This window comes from Hesperophylax consimilis, chromosome 7 (assembly GCF_061612785.1).
Source record: "Hesperophylax consimilis isolate HC1 chromosome 7, BYU_Hcon_1.0, whole genome shotgun sequence".
In the NCBI taxonomy this organism is placed as follows: domain Eukaryota; kingdom Metazoa; phylum Arthropoda; class Insecta; order Trichoptera; family Limnephilidae; genus Hesperophylax; species Hesperophylax consimilis.
In genome coordinates, this window is record NC_142842.1 from 6,617,863 (window position 1) to 6,637,479 (window position 19,617).

Below are 19,617 nucleotides of genomic sequence, written 5' to 3' on the forward strand. Positions count from 1 at the left end.
TGGCGAGTAATTTGCGCTCCCATGTAAAAATGTCTATTCATTCAAAAGCAGATTTTACTTTTAAGAACTAAATGGTGATATTATAATGCGAGATGCCTATTTACTGTCAGATTGATTTATTGACGAATCACAGTCAGCTTAACCCCCTTCGTTCTTCAACAGTTGATTTTACCCCTCGCCATTATCTTCTCGTCTATTAATTCCTATGTCTGTGGTCCAGATAAAAAAACGAACATTTTTATCAAAGGGTCTTTTAATTTTTTTTGGTACAATTTTTCGAAAATAAAAGGGTTTTTTGATAATCATAAACCCTTTTGATTTTGGCCAAAACAAACAGATAAAATTACCGATAATTTCTGAGGGTGAATACAATGAAACACTTAAAACTTATATTGATTATTACTTTGCTAAGCAAAAAATCACTTTTTGACATATTTGGCACTAGATGCTACTGCTTTAAATAATCGTTTATTGCTTGAAATTATATCTTTAGATAATAATAATAATAAGTGTTTTATTATCTTTTTTTGTGTAACAAATAGATATAATGATATCCTCACCTGGATATCCCTTGCTGAGGATTTCAGTGATTTTTTTGATCCAGTGCAACTGACATTTAAATTGAAAAAAAACACATAATTCGTTTTTTACTTATTCACACCTAATCATTACCCATTACACTAAAAACTCTTTCTATGAAGGCATTGTAGACGGGAGTACTGCACACATATTGTACCATTTTCAACAGATTTGAACATGTCTTACTACCACCAGCCAGCATCGCTCACGGGTTTTGCTCTGTAAATTATCTCGTGACTGAGGTATATATGTCGCATATTTAAAAAAACCAGACATTCTATTGTCCGGTTTTCCGAAATTTTCTAGACCAGACAGCCGTTCAAAAAACCGTACTGTCCGGTCCAAAACAGACATCTGGGGGCCTACTCCGTATCTTTCGAAACTTCTCTGCCGCTGGTTTAACCGCGTCACAAACCCGTATTAACCCTTCCCTTACGGTATTCAAAAATTCCTCGTCCTCCGGTGCTAAACACTCGGTAAATATTTTTATATTGTAAGTACTTAATGCAATACATAAATGTATTGCGGAGGAATACCCAAAATTTGAACTCTGTGTTTAGTATATTTAGAGAGATATTTTATTAGTTAGAGACGATGTTCACTTAATTGACAGCTCCGGCAAGGAAAGGTTAATACACGAACTTATTGGTTTGTTAACCCGAAAGATACAGAGTGGCTGCGCTAGTAACCCTAGCTGCAACTGCCACAGACTTACGGGTACAAACAGGTACAAATGAAAGGGCCGGCTTTGAGCCAATAGGCTTCTGGTGCTGGTAAAAACCTCGTGCTAGGTTATTATCAGCGCCTTGGCTCCTTGGCGTCTTGGCAAGTCGGCCCCTGAGCAGACAGCTCCAATTGCACCTGCACAGGACACCGCACGAAATAGCAGATTGAAGGTCCATGGCCAGAATGAAGAAAATTTATATCTTTCTCATAATTATTACACAAAATTATTATCTACTTTGACCGCATGTCATCGAAAATTGTCCAGGAAGTCATAGATTTGTTATCCCTGACCCTGGTACTAATAAGTGCATATACGGGCAGAGCTGGCCATATGCTGGCGCAATTGGAGTAGTCCGCTCCGAGCGCAGAATTGTCAAGGCACCAAAGCGCTGATGATACATAACACATTACAGTCCGAACGCTACACAAAAATACAAATCACCTACCTAGGCATCTATTGGTTTTAACAAGGGGCAACATTTTACAGGCGTCTTTTGGTTTGGGGCCTGCCCGCCTGCCCTGCACACGGAGAAAACTTACTGATATAAAATATTGCTAATTTATTAAGAATCTCTTTAAACTTTTTGTAATACTGTTAAAAATGGGATTGCAGGCCTTTAACGAAAGAATTGATAGATTTTCTAATAAACTTTCAGTAAAACTCAGTATTTTGCATTTCGTCAAGAGATTCAGGGTAAATAATAATAAACATTGCACATTGTTTACCTACTTATTAACATTCCTGTTTTATCCACAGCTGGTGTCAGTTGAATGACGTATCATAAGATAATAATTATTATAATCTTTTTGCTCTGTCTGATATTGAAATTTAATCATTTTGCGGATACATATTTATTTATATGATTCGATTTCGGTTGCCTGCAGACATAGAATGAAGAAGAATACAAGAAATGCCATATGGGCAGGTTTCGTAATCCAAAAGTCTGACCATTCTTTGCTTAAATTTCGATTACACTCATAATCTTGAAATTAAAATGGAAGGCGATATAATATACAACGTCAGAGAGATGAGAGCATGATAAGGGCAAGAATCATAGAATCAAGAAATGCCTTGTGGGCGTGTTTGGTGATTATACAATTAAGATAATTTAAGTCCAATTTTGGTCTGTATTTCTATACAAAACTGTGTTTCATTATGATTACGAAATTAAAATCGGGTGGTGATTTACAATTTCAGGTAAGAGAAACAGACCACGCGCTAAATGGTCTAGAACCATAAGCACATTTGTTCCATTCAAATTAACATGCAAGGCATTTTTAGTTTTTTTCTTTATGCTACGGCAAGAATCAATAAGTAATATGTTAGCCCGTCGTCCCACGGATTGGTAAGCAATCGACATAAACCGATTGTTGCAAGACCCTGCGCAGAAAATTAAATTCACTATAGTAAGGTACTTTTCCGCACAGGATCTTACAGCACTTGGTTTATCTCAATTGCTTACCGACCCGTGGGACGGCGTGCTTAGTAGTGACATTGGTTTCCAATCTAATCTACTATCTTAAGACATCTCTAGTGAATATTATCTATTCATTGCCTGGGAACATATATCGCCTGATAAAACAACTAAACTCAAACTAATACGCGCCTCAAAATTATATGTAGATAATTCTTTCTTTCGGGGGAAATACCGAGAGTGAAAACTTATATTGCTATCGGATTTATTCTGATACTTGTATCATTTGCATCAGTTCCTGTTCTTCTTTCGTATGGTGTGGATTTGGAGTGTCAGTAGGATTTTGATTGGAAACCAATAAATATTAGATGTTTGAGGAGTAATCATATAACATACAAGATGGGAGGTTCTAGCTCCCGGGAAGACGAGGTAAGTTGCGCATCATATTATTGTTCAATTTTATTGGAATAACTTTTAAAGGTTGTACACAAAGAATATTAATAAATCTAATCTAATGAAACATAAGAAATAAATAAAATTAATTATTTATTTAGATTTTTAGAAAAAATTCCGAGATACTATCTAGATTACAAATAAATTCTTTAGAACTTAATCATTCAAACAGATAGGAGCTAAAAATATGGGAAAAATAGTTACAAATAGAATTGTTGATTCTGAATTTGAAATATAAGATCGACTGTAATGACTGTTACCTTTTTATTGTTCTGTTTCATGTTTCGTTTGGATTTTTTTATTTTTATTTTATTTTATTTATTTTTTATTATTATTATTTTTTTTTAAGAAAGACAAACATTCCCGGGTTACGAATAACCTGACAATATTTGAAAATCTCCTACTACCACTGCAGTAAGCGGAAAATGTTGCTTGTGTTGTGATGGAGGACTTAGCCACCGACCAGTCCAAAATTATTAATTATGAATATTATATTATTAAATTATCTTCTTCTTCAATGACATATTATTGTTATTTATTTACCAATACAATAAACATGCTTTATTTACCTATTTATTCACAAGTATACAAAGTTTTTGAATTGCTTGAAAAGGTGAATTTTTTTCAATTATATTTATGTATATCGTAAATATTTGTGAATATAATTAATTTCCTTTCCGGGATATTCCAAGTTGAAAAACATAGCGAGTCCTACATAATTTTAATTCTTTGTATTAGTGGAAGTGTGTATGTACAATTGGTGCGCAGTCCATAAAGGCTGAAAAGCTGTGTTCACCGAAAAACAGATGTAAAAAAAAACACAAAGTTTAAAAAAACATCAAATATCTATAATTTTCTTAAGGTGGGCACAGTTTTTCAGCCTTTGGGGACTACGCTTCACTTGTACATATACTAGTACTGATTAGTAATAACAGTCAATAACAACACTACAAATTACCATTGGCGTAGGATTTTATTTATAAATAATTTTTCCACCCTAAGTGTTAAGAACCTTCCTTTAGACATTAAACTGGATTTTTTTACTAACAATACCCTAGGTAAATTTTTGATTAACACCAAAGACAAAGACGATAAATTAAGCCACTCGGGCATTTATAAACTCACCTGTAATGATTGTTCCGCCTTCTACATAGGTAAAACAGCACGTAAAGTAAACATCAGAGTGAAGGAACATATACCTTTCTTAAATGGTAAAGGTTTTTCAGAACTTGCCAATCATTTAATATCAACAGACCATAAGTTTTAATAAAATAACCGGTACTAGTCTATTACATACAAATGGTATAGGTATTAAATTAGATAATCTAGAATCGTTAGAAATTAGGAAGTGTTTTAATACTAATATGTCTGACCATTTATTAAATAATCAAATAAACCTTTCTAACCAAAAACAACCCACTTTATAGCCTATATTTAATCTGTTTCCTACAATTCATTCCACTCCATAATATTATATACGTATATTATGTTACATTGTGTTTCTTATACCCTTAAAATTTATTGTAATATGTTTAATTCTTGTAAAATTATTATTTTCTGTAATTTGTTATTATATAAACTATGGTGTTTTTTCATTACCACACCCATATATTGCTTTCTCCCTTACACATTTCAATTAGCAATTTGGTCTTCTCTTTCATGTATTTTGTTTCTGTCTATTATATACTCTTACTTTTTATATTATATTCTGTCTCCCTCTGTCCTCCTATATATAAGCCCATTCTCTGTCTTAGTTTTTGGTTTTTAATTAACATCCTGATGAAGCTTGATTGAAGCGAAACCGGTAGATGTGAAAATTAATAAAAAATTAAGTGGTTATTAAACAAAGTATTTTATTAGATACTAATTATTAGTAAAGTCATTAATCATGCTTTGCATATGTGCCATAGACATTTTAATTGATAGACCAACCAGTCAAGGATAGGGGAACAAACCAACATGCACGGACATACAAGGTGGCGTGACCGTTTCCCTTTCTGTGATTTGTCAATAAATAAATCTGACATAATACAGAAAATAAGATGCTTACGAATTACTAGTCCTTTTTACAAATTTCAAATCGGTAAACGTTCGGGCTTGTTTCCAAAATTGAAAATTTTGTTACACTATTTATTTGGACACTTTTAGAAATGTGATATAATTTACCCACCTCAATCATTTTCAGCGTCGCTACGTCAGGCGGTTAATTTACAAACGAACATTCAGATCCTGCGTAGAAAAGTCCCACAATATACTGCGCTGCAAACTGTGGCCTTTAGCGAACATTACTTTTCTGTGTAGGTTCTGGTTATTTCAATGTGCGCTCTTCGAAGGTCTATGTACGAATGGTGTCGAAGTTTATTTAAAGCATTCTCGAATCCTTTTGGTGGCAAAAATACAGTCACGTGGTTTGGCCTCAAGATCGTCGAAATGATACCAAGATTTTATGTTAGGGCAAGTCTATGAATTTGAATGTCTATAATAAATGCCTTCATTTCACTATACTAGCGGTTAGATTTAGGACGGGTTGTTCATCAAATTTCAAAGTTGTTACGAATTGTTTTCTGTGAAACAACCTGTCCTTATTCTTATAGCGGTTTCAGTTGATCAACTTGACACTTTAAAGCATAATGACGATTGTGAACCTTCTTTCAACAAATCTGACCAAGTTTTTAGTTAGAAATCTTGTTTGTCAATAAAAGTTGATAAAAACGTCTTAACCCGCTATTCATATGGAGTCCGAGAGCTATTAGGGAGAGACGCAATTTATCTCAATTCGCCGTGCTTTTAGTTCTGTCCCGAGTCAGAGCTTTGTAACCGAGTCAAAAAACCATCCTCGTCATCATCAATCATCAGTAGAATTTATGTCGGCAAGCAGAACATCAAGTTTAAATAAATAAACTGCCCTAATATAGCCCTGCTACGACTTATTGCATTGATTTATTGTAAAACTGATACCTGCATGTGATCTAAGCAGATTTGACCTGTCTACCGGGCAAACCAGCAAAACATTTCTATCGGCTTATCTCTTTAAGAGTGTTTCAGAATCTAGTATAATGTAAAATTTATTCTTAATCAACTATTTCCTACCTTAACAGATTAAAGCTCAGGAAATTCTGGATGAGCAGATTAAAGCCCAGCAAATTCTGGAGGAGCAGATTAAAGCCCAGCAAATTCTGGACGAGCAGGTTAAAGCCCAGCAAATTCTGGACGAGCAGATTAAAGCACAGAAATTTTGGGAGGAACAGATTAAACCCCAACAAATTCGGGAGGAGTGGATAAAAGCGCAGCAAATTCTGGATGAGCAGATTAAAGCGCAGCAAATTCTGAATAATCAGATTGAAGCTCAGCAAATTCGGCTTGAGCAAATTAAAGCACTGAAAATTCGGGAGGAGCATATTAAGGCCCAACGAATTCGGGACGAGCAGATTAAAGCTTTGCAAATGCAAAATGAGCGGATTGAAGCTCGGAAAATTCTGGACGAGCAGATTAAACATCAGCAAGTTCGGGACACACAGGCTAAAACACAACGAATTCTGGACGAGAAGATTAAAGCTCAGCAAAATTTGGACGAGCAGACTAAAGCCGAACAAATTCTGAATGAGCTGATTAAAGCACGGCAAATTCTGAATGAGCAGATTAAAGCACAGCAGATTCGGGACAAGCAAATCAAGGCACAGAAAATTCAAGAGGAGAAGATTAAAGCCCAACAAATTCAGGACGAGCAGATAAAATCTTTGCAAATTCTAAAAGAGTGGATTAAAGCTCGGGAAATTCTGGACAAGCAGATTAAAGCTCAGGAAGTTCGAGACGCACAGTTTAAAGAACAAAAAATCCTGGACGAGGAGATCAAAGCTCAGCAAATTCTGGACGAGCAGGTTGAAGCGCAGAAAATTCTGAGTGAGCAGATTAAAGCCCAGCGAATTCTGGACGAGCAGGTTAAAGCTCGACAAATTCTGAACGAGCAGATTAAAGCACAGCAAATCCTGGATGAGCAGATTAAAGCTCGACAAATCTTGAATGAGCAGATTAAAGCCCAGCAAATTCTGGACGAGCAGATTAAAGCCAAGAAAATTCTGGTCGAGCAGATTAAAGCTCAGGAAGTTCGAGACGCACAGGTTAAAACACAACAAATTCTGGAAGAGAAGATTAAAGCTCAGCAGATTCTGGATGAGGAGGTCAAAGCCCAGCAAATTCTGGACGAGCAGATTAAAGCCAAGCAAATTCTGGACGAGCAGATTAAAGCTCAGGAAGTTCGAGACGCAAAGATTAAAGCACAACAAATTCTGGAAGAGAAGATTAAAGCCCAGCAAATTCTGGACGAGCAGATTAAAGCCAAGCAAATTCTGGACGAGCAGGTTAAAGCCCAGAAAATTCTGGACGAGCAAATTAAAGCACAGAATATTCGGAAGGAACAGATTAAAGCCCAACAAATTCAAAACGAGCGGATAAAAGGTTTGCAAATTCTGAAAGAGCGGATCAAAGCTCGACAAATTCTGAATGGGCAGATTAAAGCTCAGCAAATTAGGAACAAAGAGATTTATGTACAGCAAATTCAGGCTGAACGGATTAAAGCACAGGACGAGGGGTGAATATTTATTTGTTGCAGTTGATGCTTGTTTATCGTTTTCATTTCTATTAGTTAAAATAATATATTCCAAAAAATTATTAATTTTCCACCTTGTGGCTTGTTATTTAAATAAAACAATGCTTAGTTTTAAATATTTTTTAATTATTTATTTGCGTTGTAAGCAGTCCTTACACATTTCATATTTGACAGTGTTAGGATTTTTTATAAGATACTAGAAGTAGTACTACAGAAACAGTAAGTTCGTACCCTGACGTCACGCGTACAATTTTTTGCTAATCATGGTACATAGTAAGATAAATTCAAATATTTCAAAATAAAGTTGTGTGTATGGATTTCTATAACATGTTTTTTTATGTTACAATTTCAGAAAACTGTGTGTCAATTCAGAGATCGGTTGTACCAGCCCGGTATCATTTGGGCAACTGCTTCATCACAAAAAAGCTTGCCTCTACCGTCCCTACCGGTGTCCGATGAAGCCGTGCTCATGGCAGGGTAAGTCTGAATACTGTAATCCTCTGTCTGATGAAGTCTGAATACCATAATCCTCTGTCTGATGAAGCCGTGCTCATGGCAGGGTAATTCTGAATACTGTAATCCTCTGTCTGATGAAGTCTGAATACCATAATCCTCTGTCTGATGAAGCCGTGCTCGTGGCGGGGTAAGTCTGAATACTGTAATCCTCTGTCTGATGAAGTGTGAATAACATAATTTTCTGTCTGATGAAGCCGTGCTCGTGGCGGGGTAAGTCTGAATACTGTAATCGAACTAGTTCCACAGATCATGAAGGCTTGAGACCATTTATAAACATTTTTAACTTATGGTAGTTTTTACAAAATAAGGGTGCCATCTATTCAATGGCAGTTTTACTATAATTGTCTGATATAATTTTATTTAAACCAATCATTTATGTATTAACCTCACGACATTAACCACGTTTCATGTTCTGACTGCGAAACTTTCGGGTGTGATATAACCATGTAATAATTAGGAAGGGCGGATATAAGGGGCAGGTCCGGCCCTACGCTGGCGCAATTGGAGTAGTCTAATAGTATCTAATACCTGACACGTCGATCTTGAGGTTATGTTTCATAAAACGTCCCTGCACAAACATACAAATCATCTAAATACTACCTACTTCCTAGGGCCTAGGCATCCACTGGTTTTGACAAGAGGTAGCCGACCCTGCTAAGTGGGGATGTATTGTCTGGGGAAAAAAAGAGAAAATATAAATCTGAATTAGTCATATTTCCAGGACACCTACTACATAGAGAATAATAATAAAATAATCCCTTTCTGTTTGACCAGGAAACTACAGCGAGCTGTATACCCATGCGGAGCAGGACCACGCTGCCAGCACCGGTATGCACTTCGGCCAACACTACCGGGTGCTCCTGGGACCTGATGTGATGCTGCTGACCATAAATGAGTTAGTCTTCAAGTTCTATGCTCGCCCTATGCAGTCCTCTTCAACCATGTGTTGGGCCGTGCAGCTCCTGGGTCCCCTTGCTGAGGCGAACAACTGGAAGTACCAAATCCACATAAATAAAGGTGGCGATCGCGTCAAGAGACTCCAGTTATCCGACACGTGTCTCCACGAAGACGAGGATGTTGATGAAGTCTTCAATGAGGGGAGATGTCCATCAGCGACCTTTAAAATGTTGGAAAACTATCTACGGAAGAAACGCTTCGGTTTCGAACTAAATATTTATAACAAAAGTGAATTATAGCTGCCTTAATCACCACATTCATCTATTACTGCTTTTCTGATAAAACTCTTAATTTATATAAACTCAATGCAGGAAATTATTTTTCTTATAGTCCTAGTTGCGATAAACATATTTGTATCAGACGTAATCGTGTGACACACAAGACTGTAAATTGGGCCGGTGATCCCAATCTGTGGAGGCGTAAGATGTCTTCCTTCAGTGGCGTGGAGGGGTAGAACGGGGCCGTCTCTGATGCCGTTGTAGCTGGTCCGAATGCTGTTTTCGCGTCCTTGATGCTGATTCCGGGTCTGGTCCGAAGGGGTAGGCAAGTCCGTGGTCCAGGGTGAAGCGGGGGTCAGAGTGAAAGAAGGCGAGTAGAAGCAGAAGTCGGAGCGAGGTAGAAGGCAGAGCAGAGAGAGAGGTGTTGAGCTGGTGGTGGTTGCTGGATATCTGACGTTTTGAGGGCCTGTTGCCCGTTTTATAGCCGCCAGCGGGCGCACGACGCGCACACGGGCTCACTTTCTCTTTGATTCCTGGAATCCGTGAGCCGTGTTTGCGACGCTATCGCGGCGCCGCGCCGCTCGGCCGGTAGTTTCGGGCCGTGGCCGAACGTGACCACGGCCTTCTTTTGTTTGAGCACGATCCTCAGAACCGTGCCCGTGGGACGTAATGACGGCGTACCACCGGTCATTTGTGACGCTATGACGGCGCATGGCGCACGGCACGGCTTCCCACTACGTTTTGGCACGGTTCTAACAATCGTGCCCGAATTAAACATGTTTATGATTTTACCAGCTCTCACACTACTTCTCTGCCCGTATACCTCTAGCCAAGCTCCGACGTTTCATTTATTGTATTGACATTAAATATACATTTTTACATAATTTTTCATACATTTACAGGCAGTTTATTCAATTTAAGGACAGGCAAAGTTAAGGTAAATAGCAGATTTTAATATGGGGCGACGTCGGCTGATATTGGAGCAGTACGTCCGTTACAATATTCTAAATATAGTTGTATATTAGTATTAATTATATTATTCCCAGTGTTGTCCGGATTTTTGCTGAGTTTTTCTAAATTTCATGTAGAAATTGACCTTCCTCTTGTTTTCACGGTTAAGTATGGAAAATTTTGTTAATCTCAGCTGTAATAAAACTGCTGATTTGTATAAAAATCCGGCTTCGCGACTCTCTTTTATATAAATTAATACTAGCTGAAGAACTCGGCTTTGAGTTTTTTCAAAAATCAGAAATAGATCCTTATCCTTATCCTTCCTCCTGTTTGAAGGTCAAGTGTGTAAAATATCATTAATATCGGAATCTAACTACAGATTAGTATAAATATCAAATCCACGCCGCCCGTGCCCACCTGGTGTCCGCAATGCGGCCGAGGGGTTATACTTTCAGACACCCTTATTTATTTAAATATAGTATATTGATAGATATGAAGCTTATTATTTATTGACTATTCTTTTTCCATTCGACGGTTGATGTCGACTTAAAGCATAAAGGTAAATGTTCTTTCCAATGATCAGAGATGTGCAAAATGGGTACCCAAAACCATTTGAAATGCAAAATGGAAATGGGTCAAAACTTTTACATTTGAAAATGCAAAATGCAAAATGGTTTTTAGAAAAGCATTTCAAATGCAAAATACCTATTTTCAAAATGCATTGAAAATGCAAAATGGTTTCTCAGGTCAAACAATTAAAATAATTATAGAATTTTTAAACAATTTTGTCATTTAATAATGGACATCAATGTAAAACAAACATTATACATGATGGTAAATGCAAAAACACCACGACTACAGATTATGAAACCACAAAAAATTTCCGCAGGACTAATGTTGCCAACGTAAAAACATAGAAACTGGTATCTAACATTTAATATTACAGCGTCATGGCCCCATGTTCAGTATTTTTTGTAATGGTATCACTCAATTGCCAGGGCTCCTACCAGGAAGCAACTTGAGAAATGTAAATTATCTCTCATAGCGAGGTTGAGGACCGACTGATATTTGGAGCTTATGAAAAAAAGATGAGTGGAGATAGTAGGAAGAATGTTGCAAAAAAGCATTTAAAATGGAAATGCATTGAGAAAAACATTTAAAATGCAAAATGGTTTTTAGAAAAGCATTTAAAATGCAAAATGGAAAATACCCATTTTGCATTTTGCATTTCCATTTGAAATGGATTTATTTGAAATAAAGCACATCTCTGCCAATGATGCATATTTACATACTATGAATGAAATAGATAAGATTACTATAAGTAGTGGCGGCTCGTGACTTGGGTGCACTAGAGTGTTAATATCAAAATAAGATAGCATTATTGACGATGTTGTAGCGTGAAACGTTTTTTAATTTTTTTCGAAAAAAATAAAATATATTTTCGGCCTCAACAACATAAATGTAAATAATCCTATTTTATTTTATTATTAGCACTCTATTACTTCAAAAATTCACGAGCCGTCACAGACTATATGGGGCTGGAAATGTCGTCTTTCGACGTCTCTGCGTCTCAAGTACCTAACCATAAACATTGGATTTGAGAAGTGACCCTTCACATCCCTGAGCGCTTTGAGGACCATACAAAATAAAAATTTTTATAATTAAGTATATAGAAAATTGTGTAACAAATAAAATATGCCTTTATGATTTAACAATGAAAATATGATTGTTTCTTTATAAATAAATAAATAAATGTGGTGATAATCTGGCTTGTAAATAGCACAGACCATCAGGGAATATTTTAATTCCCTATGAAAAAAATGGATTGATCATTGAATTCACTCTGCAGGAGAAGCAACACTTATAAACCAGCCACCAAAATACATATAAACAGAAAGACTCACCAGAGAATACCACTTGCAATTGAGTTCTTCTCCTTGATCTTCAAATTCTACAGCAGACGGCAAATCAGCACAATAATATATTTGCATTCGCACTAGGAGATTATGATCTGTCAACCAGCTGTCAAGAGAGTAGAATTATTAATAATGATGAATTAGCACATTTGCAATTCCACACGTACAGCCACATTATTGTGACAAAAAAAAATATTTTAATCATTTTTGTCTTAAATAGACCTCTTTTGACAAATGATACAATCCGGATGAATCCAACTGATCAATGCAAAGGTGACTGGAATTCGTCATCACTTACCTGCAGAGCAAAATCTATCCAAAACTGACCAGAGATGTCTCTTTCGTTCATTACTTTCAATTTCTAATTTTAAAATTTAATTAAAACCAATTTCAAGTCGATTGCTTATCCAAAATGTGAAAAAGAAATATTAATGTTTTTTTTACCCAAATTAAAACATCTAATTTGTGAAAATATATTTTTAGAAAGGTATCTTGATCCAATGCATAAATAAACTTTAAGAAATTAATTAATTTAAAAAGATATATTAGATTTAGTACCTACATAATACCAATGCAGATTACCAATTTTTGAAACAAAATTAACTATGGTGTGAAAATGCAGATTACCAATTTTTAGTATGTGAGATTCTATTCATAAAATACACAAACTTTGTTCGAATTTTAATTAATGATTTTATTTCCTTAGTGGGTTCGAGTAGGTACCTAACTCTTGACTCATGTCTATAATTATATTAATTAAAATAGCGGCTATTACACGGTAAAGTCCAAAAGTAAGGTAACGGTTTACTGCGCAGTCCATTATGAGACTTCTGCGCGGCGGCCTGGAGTGGCGCGTGGTACCGTCACAAAGCGGTCATTCACCCTATTCCCAAGAAAGGTGACCGCTCCAACCCGGCCAACTACCGCCCCATAGCGATCACATCAGTTCTGTCCAAAGTGATGGAACGTGTGATCAACGACAAACTGCTCACATACCTCGAGAAGAACAAAATTATCAACGACGTCAATACGGATTCCGGCGGAACCGCTCGTGCGGTGATCTTCTCGCGTATGTGTCGCATGTTTGGGGGCGGTGCCTGGAACGTCACGGTGAGACCCAAACGGTCGCACTAGACATATCCAAGGCCTTTGACCGGGTCTGGCACCGAGGACTTGTCAACAAATTGCCTTCTTACGGACTTCCCGCATCCCTGTGTACGTGGATTGCTGACTTTTTAAGGAATAGGTCGATTCAGGCGGTTGCTGACGGTTTCACCTCTTCCTCGCACTCTATAAATGCTGGCGTCCCACAGGGATCGGTTCTGTCTCCGACTTTGTTTTTGTTGCACATCAATGACCTTTTGACATGTGCACCGATTCATTGTTACGCGGATGACAGTACAGTTCATGATAGCTTTTTGTTTGACAAGCCCCCAAAGGGCACACAAACTCCAACGGCTCGGAGGGCTTTGATGCAGAGAATGGACGGTTATCTCGAGAGTATTTCCTCCTGGGGTAAAAATAATCTCGTCGAATTAAATGTTTCAAAGACCCAATCCTGTCTGATTACGTCTAAAAGGGATCTAAATGATAATCTAGTCTCCTTCAACGGAAGCAATCTTCCGAACAGCCCTTCCATTGATATGCTTGGTGTAACTATAAGTGACCAGCTCAGGTACGGGGGCTCCATCGAAGCCAGAGTAAAGCTGGGCGTACTGTGCAGGGCCCGCAGATACTTTAATAGTACACAACTGCTGACCCTGTACAAATCGCAAGTGCGCCCTACTGTCGAATTTGGCAGCCATCTCTGGTCCGGAGCCCCTAAATACCTGAAAAAAACCCTTGACTCTGTGCAAAAACGGGCGGTCCGTTTGATAGATTCCCCAATCTTAACAAACGGACTGCAATCTTTAGAGCACAGGCGTCAGGTAGGTATGCTGTCCTTGTTCTATCGGTATTACAATGGAAGATGCTCTGAGGAACTAGCGTCATTGATCCCTTCGGCACCGGTGCGTAGTCGGGATACACGCCAAACGCGCGCCCAACATTTGTACACGGTTGACATTTGTCACATGAGAACGGGTCGCTTCTACGATTCGTTTTTAAGTTCAACAGCTCGGCTGTGGAACGAACTGCCGGCCTCTGTGTTTCCTCCCTCCTACAACATGGGACTCTTCAAGACCCATGTTCACTTCTTCCTCTCCACAAAAAGACCCTCCACACAGCATCCCCAAAGATGACATAGGCCCTGAGGGAAATTATTTTCTTCAGGGCCTCCTGTGTGGAGTTAATATAAAAAAAAATAAAAAAAATGCGTCTCTCCTAAGTGTAGTACATGTGGTTGATTCTATTATGTTTTGTTAATATTTTATTATTTGGTTAGATGTTAATAATATAATGTCACAGATTAGATTACCCTTATCACTCATTATTTTTACTTGTCTGCATTAGAGTTTCAATGTATTTTTATAAGTAACGATAAATCAGTAAAGTTGATTAATCTCTGTTCAATAATAATATTATCAGTATTCGATACCTGCTCTCTCCTTGTTAAATTAATTAATCTATTGGAAACATAAAAATAGGTGTGTGCAGAGTGAGTTATTTTCAGTTTTGTAGATTTTGGAATTCCTTACGTAAACCAGTTTTATGGTTTTGAGGGATTCCTTGTGAATTACAGTTTTTGGGATTCCTTACACAAGCCAGTTTTAATGATTTTTGGCACACTTGTACTTGCAATCTTGTTTGGTAGATTTTGTGGATTCCAGTTTCCTTGATTTGAGGGATTCCTTGTTCGTGTCAGTTTTATAGATTTTGGGGATTCCTTACACAAGCCAGTTTTATTGATTTGAGGGATTCATTGTTCATGTTAGTTTTCTAGATTTGAGGGATTCCATGCACATGCCAATTTTGTTGATTATATACGTAGAGTTAATAAATCGATATACAGGCGTCAAAGGGTAAAGTGCACAAACTTCGGGAGGTGATTCTACATGACGTTATAAGTAAAATAGAAAAAATAACTTTTTTGGAAATTCCATTATTTTTTTACATACAAACAATTCAACTGTTGTACCTGAAAACATTGAAATATTGAAAAACTTTTCTTTTCATTTTTACTTGTACTATCATGCAGAATCACCTCCCCAAGTTTGTGCGGACACCCTATTAAAACAATTAAAAGGGTAGTGGTGCTAGTCTAAAAAAATCTTGCATGTATATAATTATGAGTAAACATTTTAACCCGAGCAGTACACAACCCTCCTCATACCAGAGCTGCTGTTAGGTTATCTTAATAAGTAAAACTGTACGAGTTTTATGCGCTCTGTGATTGGTCGGCGGGTTCTGAGAGATCTTTGGCCGTTGCCTCATAGGTCGGTCCGCCGTATGCAAATGCGGGCAATTTCCCACAGCGTGGACTCGCACACGTCCACATGTGTCACATAAGTTATTTCAAAAGTATTAACATATTTTTGAATTCTTTTTAATTATTTAATTTGCGTTTTGTTGATTTCACACCGACCCGTTTGGGAATGGCCTTACTGTTGACAGACAAAACCCCTCTACGTTTGACGTCACTAGTACCTTTCAAGATTTCAATTTATTGGGCTAAATTATTTTAACCATGTAAATAACATTTTTAATTTAAAAAAAACTGGTATTTGTGTTAAAAGTGAATATAAAAATTTAAAAAATTGACTGGATTTCCTTAACCCTACAGCCTAATTTATTCAGTTCAGCGAACTAACAGCTACCCTTTCCCTGTAACTAACAGCTACCCTATAAGAAATCATAAGTTCACCGCAATTTGGGAAAATTTATGAAACTGAAATTTGTGAATTTTTATTAAGGCGATACACTACGTCGTGTAATAGTTTAAATTGAGCCGCTATCAATAACAGCCCTTACGTAGATGGCGATAAGGTTTAAATTCCCGCTTAACACCATCCGCCTGTTTTGATTTATGCAAGAAAAAAACATGGCCAAAAAGTGCCTTTTATTTTATTTTGTGGATGTTCAGGCAAAAATATTTAATTTTTTTTCGATCATTTTATAAACAACTTAATTTTCCACATTACACAATAAAATCATAACCGAAAATGGGTTCGTAAGTAGGAGATTTTGAGCTTTAAAGCAGTTTTCATGGGCCTTTACACTATTTTTTTCTGGGCTTATAAAAAGACTTATCTAAAAACTACTCGATTATTTCTAAGGCCAAGATGTACCTATTCTACTCGCAGTATTTAATTAAAGCATCTGAAACATTTCTAGGCGACCAAATTTTCAAACCAAAAACACATGATTTTGCATTACTACGTATGGCATCGCCTTAATTATATTTGTACGAAACTATAAAAAAGAGAGGTTACAATAATGTTTATAATATTAAGACTTATTAGTTTTTTTTTTGGTTATCAGTTATTTTAGTTAGGTTTTTATAGAGAAAAACGTAAGGTGAGCCATATTTAAAACTTTTTTATGTTTGCATTAAAAATTTAAATATTTAAAAAAAATAAATATAAATATTTACTTCAAGGAATACAATTTGAAAAGGTAAACAGTTTTCAGTTTTTGGATACGCTCAGAAATGTTCAATTTATTTGTATTTTATTGCAACGTGGAAATATATAGAAATTCCCAAAAGTGTAGTAAAAGGGCCATCGATATTTTCTAGATTGGCTAAAATAGTTAAACTTTTGTCGCACGCGTCGCCCTCAGAACATTTTGAAGACAATTCCGCCAAAAATATTTTGAATTGTTGCTTAAAATGATTTGGATCCTTGCTGCTCAGATATCCGAAGTTCAAAAGGACATTCCCGAGCAAATTCAAAATGTATGTTAAAAATATTGTTGACGTTTTTTGGGAAATTTCATCTTATTTTATCTAGATCAGTTTTTAATACAAATTGTGCAATTTTTGCAAGTCTTATTTTTACATATCTATGTTTGTAAATTTAAATCCAACAAAAGTGAACAAACATCTAAAACCAACCAGCTTCTTCCCACTTCCTGTGCGTCTAGTATCTAGTGAACGATCTTCGAAAACAAACGGTGGGAACGGTGTAATATAATATAAAGATTCTTCTGAAATTTCAGTTACAAAAGTGTTAAATTGTGAATACCACATTCAGTTATAAAAGTGTTAAATCGTAAATACCACATTCAGTTATAAAAGTGTTAAATTGTAAATACCACATTCAGTTATAAAAGTGTTAAATTGTAAATACCACATTCAGTTATAAAAGTGTTAAATCGTAAATATCACATTCGTTATAAAAGTGTCAAATCGTAAATACCACATTCAGTTATAAAAGTGTTAAATCGTAAATACCACATTCAGTTATAAAAGTGTTAAATCGTAAATACCACATTCAGTTATAAAAGTGTTAAATCGTAAATACCACATTCAGTTATAAAAGTGTTAAATTGTAAATACAACATTCAGTTATAAAAGCGTTAAATTGTAAATACCACATTCAGTTATAAAAGTGTTAAATTGTAAATACCACATTCAGTTATAAAAGCGTTAAATTGTAAATACCACATTAATCTGACAGTCCGTATAAAACAATGGTGGATCATGTACACAATACACGTTTCATACAAAATAAAGGAATGAAAGTACCTATGTTTCAAAACAAATATGGTCAAAGAACTCTTGAATACACAATACCTTTAATTTTTAACAAATTGCCATATGAATTAAAAGAAAATTGCTCCATTAGTAAATTCTCTTTAATATTAAAATCATGGCTACTAAGGAGTAACCTCATGTATTAAGACTGTGTTACACTGTTTTTCCCCATAACACTGTTTCTGTATTTTCAAATTTAAAGTACATATTACCTAATTTTTTATTTTTTTTTTTGGTTTTATGTAGATATGTATTATTACTACGCTAAAGCGTTGATGATTATCTAATTTTATGTACTATACTATTATTATAGGTGCAACCAATCTCCTGCTGACAAGCTACTTGCAGTAGCTTAGCGGGTATAAATAATATTGTATGTAATCTTTATACAAATATAAAAAAAAAGTTTTAAAAGTGTCTTCGATTGAACTTATGAATATATTATTTTCTCATTTGAAATGATTATGTATTTTGCAACCGAAATCTCTAATATTTTGATTCAAAGAGGTAAAAAAATGCTTTAAAGCCTAAACCATTCACAATGCTTTCCTACAGATCCTTCCTTAACCCTCCTCACAAGTTCAACTGGCTGGCAATATTGTTCCCCTCATAACGGCGCTATATAAATTATTATTATTATTATTTATATACTATACAGATGTACTTAGTACAGAAAGGGGCTCTTGCCAGGTGTCACATAAAAATATAGTTTAAAATACATTTAACCATATGAAGTTATTATATTGTTTCAAAATCCCTACAATATAAATATGTTACAAAAATTAATTTTGATTTATTTTTTGTGCTTCAGGAAAAAAAATGAAGATATGCAACACATTGTCTGGTGAATGTTGATAATACGTAATTAGTATTTTGAAGAACGAGAATACATGGAATATTAGAAACTTATAGCGACAGAGAATATATAGTATAATGGGGGGTTTAACTTCCAAAGTGGTAAGTTACAATATTATCAGAAACGTATTTTGCATTGTGCTTTAGTTTTCTTCATATTATTATGGTTGGAGGATAGTTTGTGGTGATTATTATATAGGGTGGTCCATCGGGTATGCCAGATATAAATTTCCCTCCATTGACTTGACGCCAAGCGATATTTGTATCTGGGGTTTTGTAAAGTCTAAAGGTATATGCTAACAAACCACAAACAATTTCTGAACTGAAAACAGAGATCCAACGCGTTATTTCTGAAATTGGGCCAACTTTCTTGCAAAAAGTCTTCGAAAAGTTATTTTAAAAGTATTAATCCGATGGATTACCCTTTATTAATGGAATGCCGAGATATGCTGGACATTTATTTATTTTATTTTTAAGGGCGGAGTTACACGTAGTTCCCGTGAGCACTTAGGCCATGGGCCTATGGGTATACATAGGGTATGTGGCTATGTCTTCTGGTTCTACTGTTTGTCTTCCCAGGTATCCGAGCCTAGTTCCCACCAGGGCAGGACATTGGCACTATAGGTGAATTGGAGTCTCTTCATCCTCTTCACATTTCCTGCATCTGTTGGTGTTTTCCACTCACAATATCTGCATGTATCTCCTGAGATGACAATGTCCCGTTAGTAGTCCTACCAGTTCCCTCAGCAAGTTTCTGTCCACAGCGAGTAGTTTCTTGGTTCGTTTAGGG

The 19,617-nt window shown here is 36.0% G+C and overlaps 1 protein-coding gene across 1 annotated transcript; it reads left to right on the forward strand.

Moving 5' to 3' along the window:
- The first annotated feature begins 3,027 nt into the window (after window positions 1-3,027).
- LOC149422234 (uncharacterized) lies at window positions 3,028-10,858 on the forward strand. Its single transcript, XM_089633673.1, has 4 exons — window positions 3,028-3,149; window positions 6,272-7,761; window positions 8,132-8,256; window positions 9,070-10,858. Exons 1-4 carry the CDS (start codon window positions 3,120-3,122, stop codon window positions 9,489-9,491), a joined length of 2,067 nt encoding a protein of 688 aa, XP_089489799.1. The 5' UTR covers window positions 3,028-3,119; the 3' UTR covers window positions 9,492-10,858.
- Window positions 10,859-19,617: the final 8,759 nt, after the last annotated feature.